Source organism: Balaenoptera acutorostrata, chromosome 15 (genome assembly GCF_949987535.1).
Source record: "Balaenoptera acutorostrata chromosome 15, mBalAcu1.1, whole genome shotgun sequence".
NCBI classification, from domain to species: Eukaryota; Metazoa; Chordata; class Mammalia; order Artiodactyla; family Balaenopteridae; genus Balaenoptera; species Balaenoptera acutorostrata.
In genome coordinates, this window is record NC_080078.1 from 14,229,401 (window position 1) to 14,253,782 (window position 24,382).

General features: G+C 45.5%; 1 protein-coding gene across 13 annotated transcripts in view; it reads right to left on the bottom strand.

The window, feature by feature from the left end:
* Positions 1–24,382, bottom strand: part of CALN1 (calneuron 1) — a 491,684-nt gene that overhangs the window by 218,789 nt on the left and 248,513 nt on the right. For all 13 annotated transcript variants that reach the window (XM_007186515.3, XM_007186520.3, XM_057529217.1 and 10 more), the window contains one exon: positions 8,297–8,440. In XM_007186515.3, the coding sequence (XP_007186577.1) occupies positions 8,297–8,440 (144 nt within the window). The remainder of the gene's footprint in view (positions 1–8,296; positions 8,441–24,382) is intronic.

A 24,382-nucleotide genomic window follows, 5' to 3' on the forward strand; every position in this document is an offset into this window, starting at 1 on the left:
GTCAGATTCAACTTCCCAACAGCCCTTGATATGAGGCACAGCCACGTGACTTGCTCTCTCCAATGAGATGAGAAGAGAAGCGACAAAAACTTTAAGAATCACTAAGTGCTTCACTCAGTCTCTTTCCCTTGCCACAGCTATCATGGAAGTACAGACAGAAGTCTCCCTCTGCCAGGATTCCTGAGTGAGGATGACTAAGAGAAAACACCCAACCAACCCCCAATGGACATACAGCCTGGGTGAGACGTTTTACTTTGTAGTATTAAGCCACTGATATTTGGGGGGATTATTTATCACTACAGCATAATTTAGCCTGTCCTTACTGAAACAGACCAAAAAAAAAGACAATCTGCAAAAAGGAAAAAAAATAGATAACCAATCAACATACGAAAAATATATCATCTCACTTATGAGTAAAAACTAAGTCCCCGTTTTTCACCAATCATATTAGTAATGATTTGTTAAATAATATTCGATACTGGTCTGGGTGTTCTGAGATGGGCATTTTCATATATTCCTTTTGGTAAATCCTGCCTAAGAGAAATATTATTTATGTATGAAGAATTTCAGCAGGTTCTTACATTTCACATAATACTCTCCCTCCTAGAAATCCAGCATGACTTCTGTTTTCACGATGACACAGTATGTGGTACCAGGAGAAAACAAACTACCCAAGTGGGATTCCCAGATTGGCTTGCTTATCTATGATCTTAAATGAAGTGCTGACCTCCTTGCTAATGAAAAATGGCATACTGTTATCTACAGCATGACTGGCATCATAATTAACTAAATGTCGTCTGTGGTTTCTTGGGATAAAATAATTATTGAAGCAAGGTTTTTGAAGACTCATGTAGCTACTATGTTTGACTTTTACAATAGCAATGAAGACAACAAGGCTGTTTCTAACAAGCTCAGGCCTTGAAACTCTCAGCTCAGGTTACAGTCAGACAACCAGAGTGCTTCTAGGATAGCCCCAGATAATCACTTATTTCTTACAACTGAAGGGAAGACCCCAAATTTAATTGGGTGGTCAAACGAATTGTTCAGTTGAAGTCACAGACTCATCAAGTCTCTTATGTGAAATTTAGGGCACTGGTTGGAAAGAAGTGGGACCTGAGACTTAGAGTGGGGACCTCTACGTGGATTCAGAAAATTGAATGGCCAAGTCTCCTTGGTGTCCTCTCTGATACGTCCCTTAGGTCAGACAAGATCAGCTTGAAGAACCTGGTGACCCTGAAGACTGGAAATAAACACAGCTGAGGCAGTTGCCTTGAACGGAGATGCCCATTTTCAAGATCTACTTCTACCAAGTTTCACTGCCTCTAAACCCATGACCAGAATCAGATCAGCACATCCCAGGAGAAGTTCCAAGTCTGCTAACGGGAGAAGAACACAGAGTCACAAGATGTTGCTAATTTATATCATTGTAAACTGGGGGGAGAGGTGTAGCAATGGGTTCCAGGGTGTTAAAACAAGGGAGACAGAATATAATATTGGCTGAGGATGCTCTTAATGAAATGAGCATAAGGACCAGAAAGTCTTTTTTTTTTAATTTTTTTAGGACCAGAAATTCTGTTTTTAGTATGCTGGACTGAGTAGCTGGAAGTGGCTTGAACAGTTTGGTCTTTAGTGGAAACTTGGGTTCAATGTGAGCAACTGTCAATACAATTGAGATGGCAGACCCTGCCTGTCAGGAACTGCCTAGGGTAATAGGAAAGTTGGAGTGGATTTTTCACAAACATCCACCATCACTATATATCCCAAAAGGCCCTAAAGGACACCCCTCGCTAAAGCAACAAGAAATCCAAAGACACCATCTTCATTTCACAAACTCTGCTTTAGGGTCGGGCTTGACTCATTCAAGGATAACCTGGAGAGTAGCTGGAGTTTATCATTTGACCAAAGCTGACAGCAGGAGACTATCTGGCATGGTAATTGATAACCAAAACACTCACATATAGGTTTGAAATATCCACATGACATCATGACTCTGGTATGTGTATGCATGTGTGCCTGTGTCCTGTTAAGTCACTGCTTCAATGTCCCGTTGTCACCCTAAGTGATCTATGTCCACTAAATCACAAAAAGAATAAAAACATATCTACAAGATATGTGGTTAAGATCTTAGATTCATAGGGCTCTTACTAGTAGCATGACATGGGCAAGTAACTTGAAACTTCTGTCTTTCATCATTCTCATGTATAAAATGAGGATCATATTAGTACCTATGGCTGTTATGAGGACTAAGTTAATAAGTAAAGTGCTAGAACAGCAGCTCACGGTGAAGACTCCGATGTGTTAGACAGTATTATCATACTCAAAGTTATTATTGGGAACATGGCAAGCATTACATAAGTATTAGTTATCATTATCATTACCCAGCTAAGACTTACCATAATAAGGTCGAAATACATTCAGCAATAATTCCCTAACATAGGATGAAATACGAAATAGTCTGATGCCAATCATGCTTATTCACAAATGCAAACAGATGGAGAGAGATTTTCCTGTGATTGACCTTCACCAAAACTTTGGCTTTGTGAATTACTTCCAGCTTTTAAAGTTACAAATCTTTGCCTTGAGTTACTGGCAGGAGATTAGGGAAGGGCTGCAACTGCATGGGAGAGATCCTCAAATGAGGAAACGCATTTGGGTTTGCTTCCTGTTTCTGACGGTGTGCCCTAGACTAACGCCTCTCAAACTTGACTGTGTACATGAGTCTTGGTAAAATGCAGGCTCTGAATCAGCAGGTCTCGGGTGGGCCTGAGAGTCAGCATTTTAAGCAGGCTCCCAGGTGATGGCGATTCTGCAGGTCCCTGGGCCACAGCTGGAGGAGGGAGGAAGCCAAGGCCCCAGCATGTGCGAGCACTGGGAGGGCCTCCTGCTTTTAGGCAGGACTGACTGACCACAGACTGTTCTTTCTTCATCAAATCCCCAGAGGAAAACAATCCTTATTTGCTTTTTAGGCATTTACTCCTCCTCAGACCTTCTTGCTCAGCGTTGTTAAAGGATGCAGGTTCCTGTGCCCGACCCTGGGGTTTTTGACTCTACTGGTCTGTTTGTTTAGCACATTTCCTTTTTTTTTTTTGATGTGCACTCAAGTTCAGGAACCTGTGCTTAAGGCTAAAAAGCCCCAGCTGCTTCCATCAGGTGGTCCCACTTCATGGAGTCTGTGGGTGAGCACCTTCCCTCACATACAGAAAAAAAGTGTATATAGACAATGGAATACTACTCAGCCATAAAAAAGAATGAAGTAATGCCGTTTGCAGCAACATGGATGGACCTAGAGATTATCATACTAAGTGAAGTAAGTCAGAGAAAGACATATATCATATAATGTCACTTACAGGAAGAATCTAAAAAAATGATACAAATGAAATTATTTACAAAACAGAAATAGACTCACAGACTTAGAAAGCTAACTTATGGTTACCAAAGGGGAAAGGAAGGGTAGAGATAAATCAGGAGTTTGCGATTAACATATACATAGTACTATGTACAAAATAGATAAGCAACAAGGACCTACTGCATAGCACAGGAAACTATACTCAATATCTTGTTATAACCTATAATGGAAAAGAATCCTGAAAAGTGTGTGTGTGTGTGTGTGTGTGTGTGTATATATATATATATATATATATATATATATATATATATATGCATAACGGAATCACATTGCTGTACACCTGAAACTAACATGACCTTGTAAATCAACTGTACTTCTAAATAAATAGAAGAAGTGTGTATTTGAGCTCACACAATAGACCTAAGCCAGTTCCAGAGCATCCAAATCAGTGTTTGAATGTGAAGTGGAGGTGAGCTGTACTTGGAATTAAGCTTATACTTTTCTGTCTTCTAGAAGATCACAAATGAAAACAGCAAAGTCATAATTATATGACTGATCAGCAAAGGATCAATCCATGTAATGAATGGGTAGGAAAAGAGGGAAGATGCGACACACAGGCTAAAAATGGGGACACTGCTAACTTTTTCATGTGACTCTGGCCATAATTTCGTTCTTTGCAGCTCAGAGGTTTGCCTCAAAATGAACCGAAAGTGCATCTTGCCAACCATAAAATTAAGCAAATTCACACATAATGGACACCAGATAAATCCTTTTTAAATGGAACTAAGCTGAATCATACTCACCATCCAGACAGGGGTGAACCTTAAAAAAAAAAAAAAAAACCAAAACCAAAAAAAATAAAAGCCCTACAAACCTGTTGAGAGATAAGAATTCATTTCAAAACCCCAAATTCACTGGAATTTCACGAGATTCTGCATCTCTGAGGGGTAGAAGGAAAATCAAGGATGCAGAGGGCAAGGGCTGCATTTGTTTTGTTCCTTGAGTGAACGAGAGGTGAGGGCAGCTTGGAACAGGAGAGGGTTGCATTAAGAAATGTGAGTGGGACCCATGCAGAGGTCATCGGCTGCTGAAAGCATCTCCTGGTTTGATGGTTTGATGGTTTCAGGAAATTACTTGCAAAGCTTGGCTGGATTCACTCCAGATGGCCACAGTGGTGTGGTTTGTGAAACCATTAAAATGTAGAAAAGAGTCAAAAATATCCCTTTGGTCTTGAAGATGCCAAGCCTTATTCCCCAGTGAACAGTACAGGAAGTTCTGAGGGGCCCCAGGGGCTATCATGGGAGTCACAGAGCTGATGGGAGCAGATGGGGGCATGGCAGAGCCCACAGTCTCTTTCTCAACCTGTTTCTAATATAAAAGATTTAAGCTTTGGAGATACTTGCCAGGGGGGTGACTATTTGATCAATTCTTCCAAGGTTGGTACATAACTGGTACTGCGATGCATTGGAGAGAAATTGATTTCCCAATGCCAGGAGTGCCTTAGGGCACTGGGCTTAAATGCCTCCAGGAGCCTGACGGAGAGGACCGCAGGCTTCCAGAATCTGGGCTGAAGGTGAGATCCTGCCATAAAGCATCCAGGAAAGGTGAATCTTGGTCCCCAACTGGTGTCAGGACAAAAGTCATCTCAGCTGCAGAGGCTGAAAGAACATTTGCAGTCATGGGCCATAAAGCAAGCACTGGGCATTGGGCAGAAGTCTGGGTTTTCTGTTTATCTAACTTGGAGTAGTTTGGCCTAGGCGGTGCACACACACACAGGTCATTCCCAGCACTGAAGGCAAATGGGCCACGGCCAGGTGAGCAATTCTAGACCCTACTGCCTGTCTTCCATTCCACCCTCTGGAAAACCAGCTCCACACACACTGGAACCGTCAGGCTCTGTGTCCAGGAAACCCCACTGAGCCCCCTAATCCAGGGAGGTTACTGTTACACGCAGAGCCGGGGAGGTACCCCACTCCCAAGGAACCACCACCTAAGGAAAGCCTCATGGAGAGACTAAGGTTGCACAGACTCAGGCTAATTCCATCTGGGCCTCGTGCCGAAGCTATGACCTCACTGTCGGGCAAACCAACAGGGACCCCAGAAAGAAAAGATCAGTATGTGGGCCAGACCTGCTTCTAATCACAGCCAGCTGGGACGCGTGGAGGCACTGCCATCTTCCTGCCGCCCCTGGATACCAGGACCAGGATCTGCGGGCCAGGAGGCATGGTCACCTTACAGCAAAGAATCCTAAGTTCTGGCCCAAACACTTGTGTGTGTGTGTGGCATTTCCCCATAAAATCCTCTGCCATTCTACAAGTTTCACGCCAAAGAGAAGCTTAATTAGGTGGGGCCAAATCTCTGCGAAGAATCCCCAGTTACAGAAGCTGGGGAGGAAGGATATAATTAGAACCTGACTTTTTTTTTATTTTTATTTTTTTTAACAGAACAGCTCAAAAGGCCCCATTAAGAGAAGGACACTGAAAAATAGCCAATCCATCCATATCCAGAACTCAGGACCCCAGAAATTTCACTTACCAGCATCATTTGCAAAACACGTAAAAACACACACTTCGGCGTCAGCTTGGGCATTTTTTTTCCCTTAGCTCTTTTCACACTTAAGCATTTGGTATGTTGCGAAAGCAATTCTTTTTGCCTACTCTGCTACATTGTTTGCATTTGTTGTACACTGAATCTTTTGGAGGCAACAAAACTTTGAGGAAGCTGTGGGTTCGAACCCTGGTCCGGGAAGACCCCACATGCCGCAGAGCAACTAAGCTCGTGCGCCCCAACTACTGAGCCTGCGCTCTAGAGCCTGTGAGCCACAACTGCTGAGCCTGCGCGCCTACAGCCTGCGCACCGCAACAAAGAGTAGCCCCTGCTCGCCGCAATGAGAGAAAGCCCGAGCACAGCAACAAAGACCCAGTGCAGCCAAAAAATAAATAAATAAAAATAAGTTTTTAAAAAAAGGTAAATAACAGTGTTTTCACCTGATGGGGTCACCATGAAAAAGGCCGATGACTTGGGCTTCTGTTAAAGGAACTAATAGCAATTCTCTACATGCTTTGCTTGGAAGTTCCACCCTCGGCACTGGTCGCTAAGTATGATGTTGCAAATAAACTGGTGAAACCTGAAGTCTCTTAAACTGTAACCCCCATATGGATATGGATGCCCGAGTCCTGACGGGCCCATTGAACAGCACCATCAACACGAGATCCCCTGGGGACTCCCAAGTCCTGGTGGAATCAGGGAGGATTTGCAAAAATGTAAAAATTCCCCATGAGCCAGGGTCTGATGAATGAATATACAAAAAACAGGGATGGACTTGGACGAAGACCCTTAAATCTCAGAGGAGTAACTCTCCCACGATAGCCCCAGGTCATTTTGACTAAACGTTGCTAATTCCACTTGCTTTTAGTCCAGTTGACCATGTTTTATTTTACAAGTTGTGGGAGGAGATTCAAAAGCACACAAATTTTAATTCTATACACAGAGGTACAGGTTAAGATTTCTATTCTTTAAAGGAAGAAACTTTTTTTTCTCTTTTTTGGAAATGTATCTCTGAAATGATGATGGGAATTCATGGACATATACAACATGTGCTTTGCTCCAGGTTGTCAGAAATACCTCTACATACAAAGCAAGGTCGAGTCAGGCGTGCAAAGACCCAGTGAGTCACAATCCATCAAGGTTGTAAGGACAGGGTTGGCACTCCACATACAACTGAACATCCCTGATAAAACATCTCTTTCCTGAACCAGCAAATAAATGCCCACAGCTGCACTTGGTGGTTGGCACTGGGGTCCATTCACCATACGGTCACACTTATTAATCATCCTTCCAACAAATCCAGCAAGAAAACAGGACACAGACATGTTCTTGCAATTAGTTTGCAGGCCAAGCAAACATCTCCCTACCAGGGTCTTCATCTATCTCTCCCAAAGGCATCCTGCCCCCCTCCTCTGTTTCCTTTTACTTGGTCTCTACTTCATGAGTATACCCAAAAGTCCCCAAAGCCCGCCACTTTGAACCCTTTACACCTGGAATCAAGCTGCTTTTCAGAGGGGGAGAGTGTGTGTTGAAAACAGCAAAACAAGAAGGCTTCTTCCTGGACCTTCAGCCAAGGCAGGAAGGTCACAGCCAGTTTTAGAGCAGGAAAGAATCTTAAGGATCATCAAATGCAGTCATTTTTCAGAACTGTTTAAATACAGTGAAACCCTTTTCCTCAGTGTGATTGTATGTAGAAACCCAGTATGTAAAACAGAGAGAAAAGAAGCTGTTATAGCCAAACGATGGAATATAATCTGGCCATAAAAAGCAACGAAGTAGTGATACATGCTACAATATGGATGAACCCTACAAATATTACGCTAAGTGAAAGAAGCCAGTCACAAAGGACCGTGTATTACATGATTCCATTTATATGAAACATCCAGAAGAGGTCAGTCCATAGAGACAGAAAGTAGATTAGTGGTCGCCTAGGACTTGGTGGGGGATAGAGGGATTGGGAGGTGATGAATAAGAGGTACAGGGTTTCTTTTTGGATGGTGAAAATGTTCTAAAATTGATCATGCCATTGGTTGCACAAATCTGTGAATACACTCAAAGCCACGGAATTGTATAGGTTACATGGGTGAATTTCATGGTGTGTGAATTCTTTCTCAACAAAGCTGTTCTGAAAACAAAACCAAACCATTCTCAGTCCTCCACCAGCCAGGCCCCCTTCCTCACCCTGCTCTCTCTAGTGGCCCCAGAACCACCTCTGCAGACCCCTAGAGGTCGACGGAATGTGGTTTGAAAAACCCTGATCTAGTTCAAGTTTCCACTCCTCAAAGGTAAACCAAGACATGAATCAAAGTCTTTCGACTCCAAGTGCAAAGGGCCTTTAAACCCAAGATCTCCCTGATGAGTCCAGGCTCATCCCAGGGGGGGCGCTGCAGGCCCGGGTCTCACCGTCCATGTCTAGGCGCTGCATGATGATGGCCAGCTCCACCTCACTCGGCATGTACCCCAACGAGCGCATGGCCATTCCCAGCTCCTGCTTGGAGATGAAGCCATTGCCGTCTCGGTCCAGAACCCGAAAGGCCTCTCGGATCTCTACAAGGGGAGAGCAAAGAAAGTCCAACGTCACAAGGTGTGGTCTACTGCATTGAAATGATTGGCGATCGTCTGTTGGAAACTCCTAACTGCTTTACAAATAGTGATGTGTCAAACCCTTTAATCTGATAAAAAAGGGTGGCCAAAAGAGGAACAAAAGAAAGGAAGAAAAAAAAGAGAGAAAAGGAGATGGGAATAAAGGAAAGGGAGGGAAGGGGGATAAAAACAGAAAAACAGCTTTGGAAGGAGGAGATAACTGGCCCTGAGCATCTAACACACAGTAGCCGGTAGACAATTAAACGCTGGTCCCAGCTGGGAACTGTGTCAGCCAGATGACACTTTCCCAACAAGGATGAGGATTAGGTTTCAGCGGTGAGAAGACAGCTACTAGCTTGCACTGTCAGGAGGAAAGGAGGATGAGATTCCCCTTTGCAGACTTATACTTCAGCTCCCTGCTGCCGCAGGAGCTGTGCAGAAAGCTTTCTCAACCTCCTAGGAGGACAGGAGTTAAGTACCCTGCTGTTCTTACTTCATTCCTCTAATTTACAGCTGTTTTATGGCTATAAACAACCTCAGATCAATAAGAGTGTCATAAGAGCCCCAGAGCCATCTTTAATCACATTCTCTGGGGCTAGCAGAGAATTTGACTCCGCCATCAAGAAGGCCATTTCACCCTGCAGGGAAACTCCCAACCTCTTACCCCAACCGGAGTTGCTCTGCTTTCCACCCAGAGTGCCTCCCTCCAGAGCCCCACCTCCACCGCCGCCGCCTGTTCATCCTGGGTTGGCTGAGCATTTCCTAACACATCACACCCCTGCGAGGTAGGTCATGGGAATTCGATTGGAGATCACAGGCTGGAGATGAGAGGTACATCAATTGTCTCTGAGCTCCAGACAGCTTTGATTTTTCATCAATAAACCCAGTGTGAGCCCGGCTACAGCAGCTGCCAGCACTCATCAGGCCATTCAACAAGCAGTGGCCGCCTATACCTAAGGAGCACGGGAGTTAGGACTGCAGAGAAATCTGCCGGACATCGTGGTTCCCCTCCAGAGCCCCTCACTCCAGGTGTGAAGATAAGATCCTGGCAGAAACTTGCAGGAACTCTTCAAACTAATGCAAGACGCTGGCCCTAACCATTTACAGTCATCCCTTGGTATCGGCAGGGCAGCCGGCCCTCGAATCCATGGGTTCAGCATCCATGAAGGATCAACTGTAGTTACCACTTCTCTAAATATCTGACTATCCTCCCAGCAAACACATTGAACCCTTACCCGAGCAGGCTTTCCCTTTCCTATTTGTATTAATTTCCTGGGGCTGCTGTAATCAATCATACAAACGTGGTGGCTTAAACAACAGAAAGTTATTCTCTCACAGTCTGGAGGCCCAAAATCTCAAATCAGTATCACTGGGCCAAAATCAAGGTGGGACAGACCCGTACTCCTCCAGAGGATCCAAGGAAGATTCTTTTCCTGCCTCTTCCTACAAGCTTCCTTCCTTGGCTTGTGACCGCATCACTCCAATAGCTGCTCTGTGATCACATCACCTTCTCGTCTTGTCTGTGATCTCCCTCTGCCTGCCACTTACAAGGACACTTGTGATTGCATTTAGGGACCACCGTATAATCCAGGATAATCTCCCCATCCCAAGATCCTTAATTTAAAAACATCTGTAAAGACCCTTTTTTCCAAGGTGACATTTACAAGTTCCAGGGATGGGAATCTGATACCTTTGGGGGTTGTTTTTCAGCCCTCTACACTCTACCATCCAGGGCTTCCACCTGAAATACCTTGCCATCCTCTTTACCTGCCCAAATCATATCGGTCCTCCAAGACCAAGACGAGGGCAGCATATTTCACAAAAACACCTTTGCTCACCACAGCCAAGTTATCTCCCTCACTGCCGACTGTTCAGCAGGTCATTTACTCCTCCCACGTGACACCTCGCACGTGGCGTCTAGAAATACGATGAAATCATGGTGCAGAAATCACGGCTTCTCGGAGCTGCAAGCTCCTCATACATTTCATTCATGGCAGTATGTTCCCACCTACGCTCTGAAGGAGGCGCTTGACGGACAGCTGTTCAATGCACGATGGGTCTGAACAAATAAGCATCAGATATTAGCAGCAGATTGATTATCGGTACTAATTCAGCACTCCGAATGCGCTACGTGAATAAATGTGTGCTCCGGCAGAGGGAAGACCAGCCTGGGAGTCAAGACCTTGGGCTCCCAGCCAGGCATATTAGCTAATTAGGTTTGCAGCCAAATCCTGAGGCCTCGGTTTGTTCATGTGTAAATGAGTTGGGTTGGCCAAGAGAATCCTTAAGGTCCTTTAAGCCCCTTTCTAAGGATCCGTGGACATTGTTAAAGTGTTTAAGAGAAGAACAGGAAGCCTGTGTTCTCTTTCACACCCTATTGATCTGCTGTTCAAACACCTCTCTTTTTTCCATTGATGATATAGAAAACATTTTAGCCCTTTCCAAATTCTGAATTAAGGGGTTTGTCTGCATTTTGAGAATTTTCTCATCAATGCAACATGCCCAAGATTACCTAAAGCAGCCATATGTTTTCCTACCAGGTGCCAGGTGGCCCTAAAAGAGCTTAGAGCCACGGCTCAGCTTGAGGTCATGTCACGTCACACAGCGCTCAAGGACACTGGGGCAGAGACCACGCCTCACTCGGCCCAAGTCTCGATGCCAAGCGCAGGAGGATACAGAGGGAGATCTCCTGAAACAGGAATCAGCCTACAAGGAAGTCCATCTAGCTCTGCCCTGCGACCAGGGCAGGCCTCTCCCTCAGCCTCAATGTTCCCATCTGAAAACTGGGTTGGGTTGGATCTCCTTCCAGCCTCTATGATAGGGTTTTTTACATCAGGGCCGACACAAACCGTGCAACAGTAGAAAATGTCAGATGATGACAAGGGCCCTGCCTGGGGTCCCAGAAGAGGCTGGGGTCCCAGGTGGGCCAGCCTGGTGGTCAGCTGCAGGCTGAGCCCTGCCCCTTGTTCTCTGGACCACTTCTCTCCCGAGGCACCATCTCCTCTTCCCATTCCTCTGACTCAATCCTGAACTCTCTGGGCTGATGCCATCACTCCAAAGGACGGTCCCCTTCTGTTGACAGGGCCTGGCCTCACTCCTGTGGTCCCCTGCATGCCCTAGATCTTACCGGTGAAAGAGCCTGTATCCTTACACTGGCCACTCCAGAGAGGCCTGGTTGGGGATGTTTGAGAACTTGACCTGGAAATGAGGGCCTTGGTGGGTATGCCTCCCGACCCCCACCTTGCTGCCTGGGTTATGCCTAGGGTTGCCTCACCCCTGGGCTACTGGATTTGGTACATCAGACCTCAGGCAGGGGTCTCCCCAGAACTGCCCTGCTTGAAGGAACATGCTCCCTCGAGGCCTCAAACCCCCATGGTTTACCTGTCTGCAGTCTCCAGGCAGGCCCTGCTCTAGCCCAGGACAGTGTGGGGCAGGTACATCTCAGCTCTGAGTTCTGTTTTCTATGGCCCCCAAGTAAGTGGGACAAAGCCGCTCTTCTCTGTTTGCAAAGAATATCTGCTCCCAGGGGCCCTTCCCTGGCAGTCCAGTGGTTAAGACTCCACACTTCCAGTGCAGGGGGTGTGGGTTCGATCCCTGCTCGGGGAACTAAGATCCCACATGCCGTGCAGCACGGCCAGAAAAAAAAGCTGGAGCTCTGGAAAAAAAATCAGTAAAATTGATAACTCTTAAAAAAAAAAAAAAGAAACTAGCAGTAAATTATTTTTTTAAAAAATGAATATCTGCTCCTTTTTTTGGGGGTGAGGGGGGTCTGTGTGTCTGTATCTGCAGAGGCAGACAGAGCTCACTAACTTCATTTTCTTTCAAAGTAGCAGAGACGAGGGGAAAAATAGTACAAAACTAGAAATCCATAATAGGAGCCTCTAGAGATTTCATCTTTCCACCCTGGAAAGATACCTTGAAAGCTCAGGAAGCAAGACGCTTATTAGAAGGAAATGGGTCTTGCAGTGTGAGACACGTGATGTGTGCCTCATTTTATTTCTAATCGCAGAACAGGGTGTGAGAAAGATGCCCATAAAACAGCGGAGACATGGGAGCGGGCCGGATCCCTCTGTCTCTGGCTACAGGCAGCCTGGGCGCAGCACGAAGGGGCTCTGGCCACTTTCCACATCCTCGGGAACTGGAGACCACAGATCAGGTTTCTGGGAACAACTCAGTAATGCGGTGTGCTTTCCACTGGAATGTATCCCCTCTTCAGGCGAAAGTCCCTTGTGCTTCGGAGTTATATAAGCACGCTGTGCTTTTGCTCTTTGATTCAACCTCAGCCTCACGAAGCGTGTGCACACCAGGCACCAGCATGGCCACTTCTGCCCTCTGCAAGATGACTTCGTGGACCACAGAGGGGCGTCCACGATGCTCATGGGGCCTGTCCAACTGTCATTGTGCGGAATATGAAAGGAAACACGGTAAGACACATCTTCTGAAAAAAAGGAATCCACTCTCTGCCTGTGGAATCTCCCAGAAGCAAAGTCTACATTCCCACAGGGACCGGGGCCTCTCCTCCCTGGAGTGTGAGGTTGGTGTTCTGGAGCAAAGCAAGGCCTGGGATAGAAACGATCCTGTTTTAGAGAACAAGAGATTTACTGCTCATTATGCCAGCAAGTCTGTTTTCTTAAAAATACCTGCAGCCACCACTGGTACCCCCTGTGTCTGGACCCAGTGCCCTCTGAGAACCATGCTTTGGTTCTGTGATGCTCCCTATGGTCATAGCCAATTCAGGCAGGAGCAGTGGCCAGAGGCGCGGCCATCATACAGAACAGACTCACAATCAGGCCGCCCCAACAGAGTGTGTATCAGATGAAATCCAGACACCAGGCAGAGTCAGTATTCATTGGCTAATGTTCTAGCTCTGAAGAATCAGCTGAAATTCATTGTGCTAACTGGCAAACTCAAATTAGTAACGAAGAACAGTTTTTCCTATCTCAATCCCCGCTAGCTGTGAAATCTGTTTATTCTCCACAAAAAGGTATGTTTGGGAAGCAGGTGGGATTTTAACCACAAAACGTGAGGGCTTTATGAATGAACAAGATGCCTTCTGTTGATAAATGCCATTGAGAAACCGCAGAACTGGAGAGAGATGCAGCTCAGCAAGGCTAGGCCAGGCAATTGTTAAACACCAACACAAACGCACCAGAAAATATAAGAGACAAGTCTGGAGGTCTTTATTCGGGAGAAATAATAGGACGGGGGCTGAGCTAATGACAAAAGATTTAGAAAAGTTTCCCCCTTCTCTATGAAAGACAACAAATGAATATGTAGAGCTGATTAATACAGCCATTCACTCACTGAACAGTTGTTGCTTATTTATTATATGCCAGATGCGATGCTAAGATAGATAGGTAGCCAAAAAAACTTTCCAGGCTCCGAGAAGTTTACATTCCAGTTGGAGAGACAGAGGGGTGACCAGATATTCATAACAGAGAACGACAAGCACAATAGTACAAGTCTACACAAATCTCATGGAAGTCCTTCCTTAGGACAAAGAGACAGTTCTGTGAAAGGGTTACACTTGGATCTTTTGAATCTTAAGGCCTCAGAGAGAAGGGAAAGGAGGTTGAGTGGAGAAAGTGCGCCAAGATGGGCGTGTTCAACGCACTGGCTGCGTGGTGGGTGTAGAAACATCGAGAGATGAGGGTGGAGGAGTGTGCTATGGCAAGATTGAAAGAGCCTTCGAAGCCACCTGAGCTTTACCCTGCAGGCCAGGTGTTGGCAAACGATGGTCTGTGGCCAAATCTGGCTCACCACCTCGTGTGTCAATAAAGCTTTATTGGAACACAGCCACGCCCATTCGTTGACAAATGGTTGTCCATTTTCAGCTGCTCTTGGACCACACAATAAGAACTGAGTCATTGTGACAGGGACAGTTTGTCTCAGCAAGCCTAAAATAGTTTTACTTTGGCTTTTTAAAGTTTGTGAACCCCTGCTGTAGGCCACAGGGAGCCCTTAATGGTTTTAAATTTTTAAAAGAGAGAGAGAGAGAGAAAGGATCAGATTCGTTTGTAAACCGAGGGCTCTGGCATCAGGGTGGTGAAGACCAGAGTGACAAGGGATGAGAAGCAGAGCCCTCACCTGGAGACGAAGGGGAGATGAGGAGCCCAGAGCTACCTCCGGAGCTGCTGGGAGGGGGCCCAAGAGACTTCTGAGCAGTCCAGGGCTCAGGTGTCCCGGGTTTAGGGGAGGGACGATTTGAGGATGATGCTGAGGTTTCTAGTTTGCCTGATGGGGTGAGCAGTGATGATATTAACAGAGAGCGAATTCAGGAAGAAGCACAGGATTTCAGGGAGGGAGGGAGGGGACGTGGTATTTTGGCCACTCGGAGTCCAGGGCTCTGAGAGATACCCAAGCAGTCAGGCCTGGTGAATACATGGAAATACACGACTAGCCTTTGAAGACAGTGATACTGAAAATACGATGAGGATGGAAAATGGGAATAGAATGACCATAACTGCATACAAAATGCTGGTTCAATCCCGGTGTGGGTTTTAGTGTGAATGAGTTCCAATTTAATTATAATCTATCGGTCTGCAAATACAAGTAATTGGTTTCAGTAATTAGGGAACACAGAGGTGAGAGCTCAGACAGCAAGGGGGGTGGGGCCCTGAAGGAGGAGGGAAATCTGCTGGGAGGAGGCAGGGATGCAGCGGGAACTCGGAAGTGTCCCGCATTTAATAGAGCTGGGGCCACACAGATGGGGGCGGGGTTGGGGTTACGACGCTGCTTTGTATCATACACTTTCTCACCTGGCTTTTCTTTTCTTGGTACATTTTCAAAAGGGTTAAAGGATCCTCACTCCTAGGTTATTTGCTATGTGAGATGTGATTGCATCCGTTTCAATAAATGCTCACTAATTGACCGTCCCTCTCCGAGAGCATAACAGTAGCCGTGACCTACGGTCAGAATCCAGGGTTGAGCAGGGCTCCTGCAGGTTCCCTGGCCCCAGGCTCACCGTGAGTCCCTGTTAACCCTGGGGGCAGGCAAGAGGCAGTGTTGAAAAAGCAATTCAAAGGTCCTGTGCTCAAGGCTGGTGGGACAGTGACTGAAGGTTCATGCTGCGGATCTCTGGCGTCACCACGCTCCTGGCCTTTTTCCTTACCTATTGCCTCAAATGACACCTTGAATTCGAAAATAACGCCAACTCCTTCCCTAGCTAGCATTCAGAAAGAAAAGCATGTCAGTAACTTATTAGGTAGAGAAATTACACGGACGAAGTAGCCCAGCTCATGAAAAATAATCATCCTCTCCTAACGTAGGGGGGCACCAGGCGGTCAGAAAGCCAGGGGCATTTCTAAGGGTTTAGGAGCTAAAACAGAGTTTATCTGTCCCCAAAGTTTACACCTCCACAGATGAAGCTGAATTGATTTTAGCATGCCAGGTCCGTTAAAGCTAATGGAAAATTCCCCAACAGCAAAAGAACAAAGCAAATGAGAACTGAAACTCACAATGAAAGCCCATCTGGGCCACGGGCAGCCGGTGATGGACTGAACGCTCCACGGGGCTGAAAGGAGAACCATTAAAATGATCTGAATACGGATGAGAGCCAGCATCGCTGGAGGGTCTCTCTACTGAAAAACAGGGTGATGCGCAAAGAGAAAGGAAGAGGACATCTATCAAGACTGCAGTTTTCTTTGTCTTGAGAGGTTCTGGACTTGACCTCTGGGATGGGGACAACCCCCTCAAAAGACCAGAGCTAGACCTACAGGGGAATGCTACATTTTTCAGTTTATACATTAATTGATGCTTCTTATGAAAAATGCCCCCAAAATGTATAAAGAAAAAAAAAGATCTATAATTCACTGTTCAGCAATAACCATTGTTAACATATTAGGGCATTTTATTCCAAACTTTTTTTAAGTACAGATATTCCTAAACTGGGCTCATGCTCTCTCTATAGCTTTATATCATTTTTTTTTTTCATTTAACACACTGTCATTTCAATCTTCCATATTGTTAGCTGGTCTTTAAAGCATCACTTTTTTTTTTTTTTCTAACATCTTTATTGAAGTATAATTGCTTTACAATGGTGTGCTAGTTTCTGCTTTAAAACAAAGTGAATCAGTTATACATATACATATGTTCCCATATCTCTTCCCTCTTGCATCTCCCTCCCTCCCACCCTCCCTATCCCACCCCTCTAGGTGGTCACAAAGCACCGAGCTGATCTCCCTGTGCTATGCGGCTGCTTCCCACTAGCTATCTATTTTACATTTGGTAGTGTATATATGTCCATTACACTCTCTCACCCTGTCACATCTCACCCCTCCCCCTCCCCATATCCTCAAGTCCATTCTTTAGTAGGTCTGTGTCTTTATTCCCATCTTGCCACTAGGTTCTTAATGTCCTTTTTTTTTTTTTTCCTTAGATTCCATATATATGTGTTAGCATACTGTATTTGTTTTTCTCTTTCTGACTAACTTCACTCTGTATGACAGACTCTAACTCCATCCACCTCATTACAAATACCTCCATTTCATTTCTTTTTATGGCTGAGTAATATTCCATTGTGTATATGTGCCACATCTTCTTTATCCATTCATCCGATAAAACATCACTTTTGATGGCTACATAGTATCCCATTAAATCACGATAGCCAAATCGATGCCACCAAACTCCTAGTGTGGGACACTTAGATCAGTTCTGATTTTCAATAATACCACAGTGGAAATCTTTGTACATAAATTTTCACGTCTTTTGATGATCATCTCCTTAAGATGATATCTTAGGAACACAAGTATTGGGTCGAAGGGCAGGAGTTTTTTTACGGTGCTTAATATATATTGCCAAGTTGTCCTCTACGACCCGTTTCTACTCACATCACTTCTGAGACCAAATGTGTGGGTTTTTTTTCCCACACCAACTAACTCTCCAGCTCTCTGGATGCCAATAAGCTGGTGTCCAATGATTTAAGCCAGTTCTGACACTAACTACTCAGAGTCAGTGCAGACCCCAAAGGGGAAGTCCCACAAAACTGTCCTCACTTCCGACGCCAGCCACCAGTCTAGGCCACGTGGACTTGTGACCAACCAGCTATGAAGTCAAGGGTTCCCACAACTCCTCTTCAGATGCGATAATTTGCTAGAATAGCTCACAGAATTCAGGAAAGCTCTTTACTTACATTGACTGGTTTATTATAAAGGGGAGAACTCAGGAACAGCCAAATGGAGGAGATGCATAGGGCCAGGTATGGGGGGGCGGTTATGGTTTGCACAGAGCTTCCACACTCTGTCCGGGCACCACCCTCCCAGCACCTCCATGTATTCACCAATGTGGAAGCTCTCCGAACCCCATCATTTAGGGTTTTTAATGGAGGTTCCATTATGTAAGCCTGGTTGTTTGAATCATTGGCTATTGACAACAGAACTCAATCTCCAGCCCCTCTCCTCTCCCTGGAAGTCACTGGATGGGGCTAAAGGTTCCAACCTTCTAATCATGCTTTGGTCTCTCTGGCCACCAGCCCCCATCCTAAAGCTATCTAAGGACCCCAGCCACCAGTCATCTCATTAGCATACAAAAGATACTCTCATCACTCCAGAGGTTCCTAGGGTTTCAGAAGTTTGGGGCCAGGAACCAGGGAAGAAGACCAACCATGTATATTTCTTATACAATATCACACTCTCCGAAAAGGCAGTATCAGTTCTCAGTGTCCTCCATTTTGCATCATTTTTATGCACAGAAACCCAATCTCCTCTGAGATGTACCTTTCATCTAGCTATGCTGAAGTTCAAGATCCAGATGATTATAAAGGGAGGCTTCAAGGAAAAGGAGACAATTCAGACACTGCCTGAAAAAGACCTGCAGGGTAATCGCAGGACCCTGAGTAGACCTCACTCTCAGCATGGGGCCAGGCCCAAAGGAGATGCCCAGGAAACACCCACACTCATGGCTGAGATGAGGAAACTGAGGCTCAGAGAGGGGAAAGGGACTCCCCTAACATGGGAGGAGGAGGGATGAGAGGGGAGAGACCCACCCTCCTGAGTCTAGACCAGGACTGCTTCCAGGGCAGGATGCTGGGTAGTTCCTCCTAAGAGGAGATGGACCATCTCCCACAGGCCAGCTGACTAGCCAGCATCCTGGGGACAAACCTGGTGCTTCTCCCCAGAAGGAGCCATTTCTCACATGGCAACAAGCACCTCCTCAGGGAAATAGCCCAAGGCAGAAAATAGGCATCGCACCATTTGGCACATAAGGCAATACTGAGTGGAATTTATCTGTGAGCATGGTAATAATCAATACAATTAATTTTTCATTAAGTCACACTGCTCCTAAGCTGAATATCCTGAGATCAGAGAAAAATCAGGTTCTGAGAAAACAAGGTCATTTTGTGAATTTAGCACTGGTATGGAGGCCAGAAGAGCAAGATCCAAGTTCCAGAAATAAACCAGAAGCAAACTGAATGGAGAGGAGAGGGCCTCTCAGGCATGGCTCACACCCCCTCCCCTCCCTGGGGTCTTAGGAATCCTCAAAGCTAAGTTTATCTTTGCATTGTTCAATTTAACTCAACCTTACAAATATTTCTTAGGCACTGACTGTGCGTCAGACACCCTTCTAGGTGCCAGGTCCTAGGAAACCAAGGTATAAAGCAAACAGGACATGGGTTGGGAAGAGGTGGGGCCCACACTGAGCCCCCAGTGGGAAGGGACTGTGGAGGACAGCTTGGTGGCTGGGACTCAAGATTTTTTTTCTGGATCTCGCAGAGTATTATTCTAGAAACCAAGTCTTTTCCCTGACCTCTGGAATTTCTCCTGGGTTGGAAAAAAAAAAAAAAAAAGAACTTTCTAACAGAAAACCAACAACTAAATCCAAGCAAACATGAGGGGCTCTTTTTGGTTTTGCTTTTTAATGAGGCAAAAATTATTTTTAAAGGCAACACAGCTTTGGGTTTTTCGTTTGTTTAAATTTTATTGGAGTAGAGTTGATTTACAATGTTGTGTTAGTTTCAGGTGTACAGCAAAGTGATTCTGTTATACATATATTTACATATATTCATTCTTTTTCAGATTCTTTTCTCATACAGGTTATCACAGAATACTGAGTAGAGTTCCCTGTGCTATACAGTAGGTCCTTGTTGGTTATCTATCTTATATATAGTAGTGTGTATATGTTCATCCCAAGATCCTGATTTATCTCTCCCTCCCACATTTCCCCTTTGGTAACCATAAGTTTGTTTTCAATATCTGCAAGTCTGTTTCTATTTTGTAAATAAGTTCACTTGCATCATTTTTTAAATTAGATTCCACATATGAGTGATATCATATGATATTTGTCTTTCTCTGTCTGACTTACTTCACTTAGTATGATAATCTCTAGGTCCATCCATGTTGCAATACAGCTTTGTTTTGATTCTGTCAATCCAGGCTTAGGGAGAAGATGCAAGGCAGCCAGTGCACAGGACTCAAGAGGAGCCAGGAAGGAGGCCTGGAGTTGGTGGTGAGGTGGACTCAGGCCCTACTATGTGACCCAGATGCTTCTGTTTGCCACTAGGTAAGGGCAACCTCTAGAAAGCCCAGCACCCAGCCCACCCTTTAATGACACATGGAAGAAGGCTAGACAAAGACAGCAAAAGAGCATGTCATGGGGCCCTTCAGAGCAAAATACCTATGGAAATATCACACTTTGTTATTAAAATTGATGCTTCATAGCCACTCCCTAGCCAGGGAAAGCCAGGATAGCACACGGCCTTTTAAATTCCAATCCACAGTAAGAAATGCACAGTACATCACGACAGATGCACAATATAGTTATAATGTATATGGGGGAGGTGTGTGAGTATATTAGGTTGAACCATATAAAATTGCTTTGGTATAGATTAAAACATGGTCAAATAGTAGCAATTTCTTCTGGCTCCAACTACTATGTAAGGGCTAAACCTACTGTGTGCTTAACTACGCCAGGCACTGCTCTGAGTGTTCTCTGTATGTTAGCTCATTTATTCCTGGCAACAACCCACGGAAGGTTGCCCTTCACCTGAGGCCACGTGGTTCTAAGTGTCAGGGCAGTGATTTGAATCCAGGCCTGCTGGCCAGAGTGTGCACTCCTTAACTTCACACTCTACCTCTTCAAACACGTACTTCCTGAAATGGACACACTCTCCCCACCTGGGACACACTCTATTTTCTAGTCTATTTCTTTCTCCTTGTTTTTTTTTTTTTCCTGCACACTCCAATCAGCGAATTTGATCTCCCTACTCATGCATGGTTCAGGCCCCACTCTTGAAGAAGCTCTGACCTCACCCATGCCTCGGGTTCCCCAGGGCAGCCTCTATCTCACTATTACTCTCTGATACACCCCCTTCTTGTTACAACTTCAGACTCTCCCTAGCAGCCTCCCAAGCTCGTCCTAGAATGCCCCACGCATCTCTCTGTCTCTCCCGAATCAATGCCCTCCTCCATCATGGCAGCTGTCATGGGACCATCTCATTTCCTACTTGTGCACTGAGCAGTTAGCTCTCATTCACTGCCACAAAGCAGCACATGCTACCCAGCTTTGTACCTCTGTCTACTTAACAACCATCTTTCTTGGGTCCCAGAGGGATGTTACATTCTGGAAGGCTAGAGAAAAGTCTTTGTCTTTGGAACCCCCGTAGGCCTACCAATCTTAAGACGTAAGACCTGCCGAGTGACAGATTTAGTCCTTGCAGGTCTAAGACCTCCCAGCTGCACCTCGCCTGCCCCTGCCCTCTGCCCCCTGCCCTCTGCCCCCTGCCCTCTGCCCCCTGCCCCGTCTGTAACAACCTCAGCCACAGGATGTAAGCAGCTTTTGGCAGGAAAGAGCTCTTTGCAGGAGGCCCCTTTGTCTTATCACTAACCTTAAATCAGTCACCTCCTCATCTCCGGGTCCTAGCACACCTTCCAAATCTTTTCATCACACAATACCTTGCCTAACTTGTTGGTTCTTTCCATAGATCAAAGAAGTAGAAATGAAGGATAAGTAATTAACAGATGAGCAGCTCTCTTCCCCAGCTTCCCCTTCAGCAATCTCGTGAACAAACTGTGTGAACAAGAAAGCATCCAAAGAAAAATCGCAGGAAGTGGACAAGCCCGCACACCGTGGGGGATGGCAATGACTCTGACCCCCAATCTCAATGATTAACTGAGATTGTTTCCTTTTCTCCCTTTAAAAGCTTTCACGGCTGAGCAGACTCTAGAGAGATGTTTTTTGGGAGACACTGAGTCCACCATCTCCCCAGATTGCCAGCATTCTGATTAAAAGCAACTTTCCTTTCTACCAACATTAATCTCTCTGACGAGCATTGATTTTTTTGAGCGTCAAGCAGCCGGACCTAAGTTCAGTATCAAGATCCGGGAGGAGGCAGAAGCAGGCAGATTCAGTCAGCCACAGGGATTTACCAGTTTTACAGACCAAGCCTAATAGAACAAGAGGGCAGTGACGGTCACACGTGTATAGCTTGACTTGTCTGCTCCTAATTCATCCATGTTGTAGTCTCTTAGACCAAAGCATCTCCAGCACCTAAAACAGGGCCCAAAAGACACGCGCAGTCCATGAAATGAAAATTCTCCTGAAGTCATCTTCCAAACAATTCATGGCACTGAGACTCAGGGCAAAATGACAAACGGTGGGAGTTGCAGGAATTGGCTGGAATCCAGAAAAGAATTCCCCTTCTGTTGTGGAATTTTTCAATTTTAACTCTTTATCAAACCTGTCCTTCTTTTGCTCACAGGCAAGGGCGCACATAAACATGGCCCAAGTCTTGTTTCTCATAGCCTGGCAAATACAGCTACCCTGGACTTGTTGCCTAGAGAAAGGTAGATAATCAGATGGAATTCAAGACAATGTGAGCCCAAGCCCCGCACCGAACTGTGCAGAGGAAAAGACACAGGTTTGGACTGATTCACAGCCACTCGGGGGAAGCCCGCGGAGCGACCCCCTCCTTCAGCTCACCAAATTCCTGCACACCTCCCTGCTGCATTGCTTCCTACTCCACTGTGCCTTCCTGATCATTGATAAAGGGCCTGGATATGAAGAAATTGTTCTCCACTGCAGCTGACATAAATATCCCATTATCAATAGAAAGCAATTTATTTGCTTAAAATTGCCAACTCGCTCATTTTGTTTTAACGTGCTGGTTCTCTATCAAATTAAGTCTGGACCTCTGAAAAGACTATTTGCAAACCTGGCACTGGCTCCAGTTTGAGAAATAAAACTGAAATCAGCTGAGGCAGACTGATCCCGCGCCAACCCTCCAATATTACAAGGGCAGCTCAGGAAAGGGGGGAAATTGCTTTAGGAATTCTACCCAGACACTTAATCCTAAGGGAGTCACAAGAGAATAAGCCAACTATTCCAGAACACACAGGTGCACACACATGCACACACAAATCATTCCAGATTTCTCTTAAAGAAGAGGTGACCCGTCTGGGAGTCAAGGAGAAGCGCCACGTCTGGTCATGTGGATTTTCCGATCACGGAGGCCAACAGTGTGATAAAGGCAACATTTCAATCCACAGAGAAAAAGAAAGATGGCTTCATACAGAGGGCTGTAATAATCAGCTGAGAGCTTGGAAAATATTAAGTTACAACTCTACATCACACCATCTACCAAAATCTACTTCTGAGAAATTAAAATATAGAGGGAATTAAAACAATAATAATTAGACAACAAAAGAAGTTCTCTCTAAAGAACTGAAGGCTGGGAATTCCCTGGCAGTCCAGTGGTTAGGACTTGGCGCTTTCACTGCCGAGCGCCTGGATTCAATCCCTGGTCAGGGAACTGAGATCTTGCAAGCCGCTCGGTGCAGCCAAAAAAACCAAAAAAACAAAAAACAAAAAATGAAAAAAAAAAATAAAGAACTGAAGGCAGATTGATACATAAAAAAGCCAATAACACAAAGAAACAAGCTAGAAAGTAAGCCAAGATGAACTGACATATGGCGAACAAAGGGATCATCATTGGTATGTAAAAGGTTTTACTGGAATGCCCCAACAGAACAATGGAAAAAAATACAAACAGACTTGCCCTAAAAGGAAAACTACAGAGAGTCAAAAATCATATAAAATAGAATTCCACCTCACTATTAATTTTTTCACTTGTGGTACTTTTTACTATTAATTTTCCAGCACAAATGAGTAGAACCATAATACACCATGTTTTATCTATCAGATTCATATCCAGATTCGTATCGATAAGGATTTGTTGGTGTCCACCACGTGCCAGGTACGTTCTAGAAGCTAGGACGTGATAGGGACCACAACAAAGATCCCAGATCCCATGTACTTGGATTCTAAGGGGTGGGGGAGACAGACAGTAAACAATAGGCCTTTCGTAAAGTAACTAACACCACGTGTAGGAAAGTGATAACAGAGTAGGGGGTGGCAGCACTGAGGAATCGGCGGGGGTCGGGGGTGTGTGAGGAGCAGTTACCAGAGTAAACACAGAGGGAGGGCAATTGAGCTGCAGCAAGAAGACATTTGAGCAAAGACTTGAAAGGGCATAGCCATGGGCTTTCTGGGGAAGACTGTTCCAGACAGAGGGAACAGTCAGGGCTAAATCCCTAGGTGGTCATGTGCCTGGAGTGCTGGAGGGCTGCCAAGGGGGCCAAGTGACAGGGGTGGGGGGGGAGGGGCAGAGGGAGGGGCGGGGAGAAGGAGGGGGGAATAGTGGAGAGATGAGGGTGGGAAGGCCGATCACATAAGGCCTTGTAGGCCACTGTCGGCACTATGAATGAGGAGGGAGCCATGGCAGGTTGCTGAACCAAGGAATGATGTGATCTCACTTGTGTGTCAGAAGGATGCCCCTGTCCAAAGAAGACATACAGGTGGCCAACCGGTACTTAAAAAGGGGCTCAACGTCACTAATCATCAGGGACATGCAACTCACAACCACAGTGAGGTATTACCTCACACCTGTTAGAATGGCTCTTATCAAAAAGACAA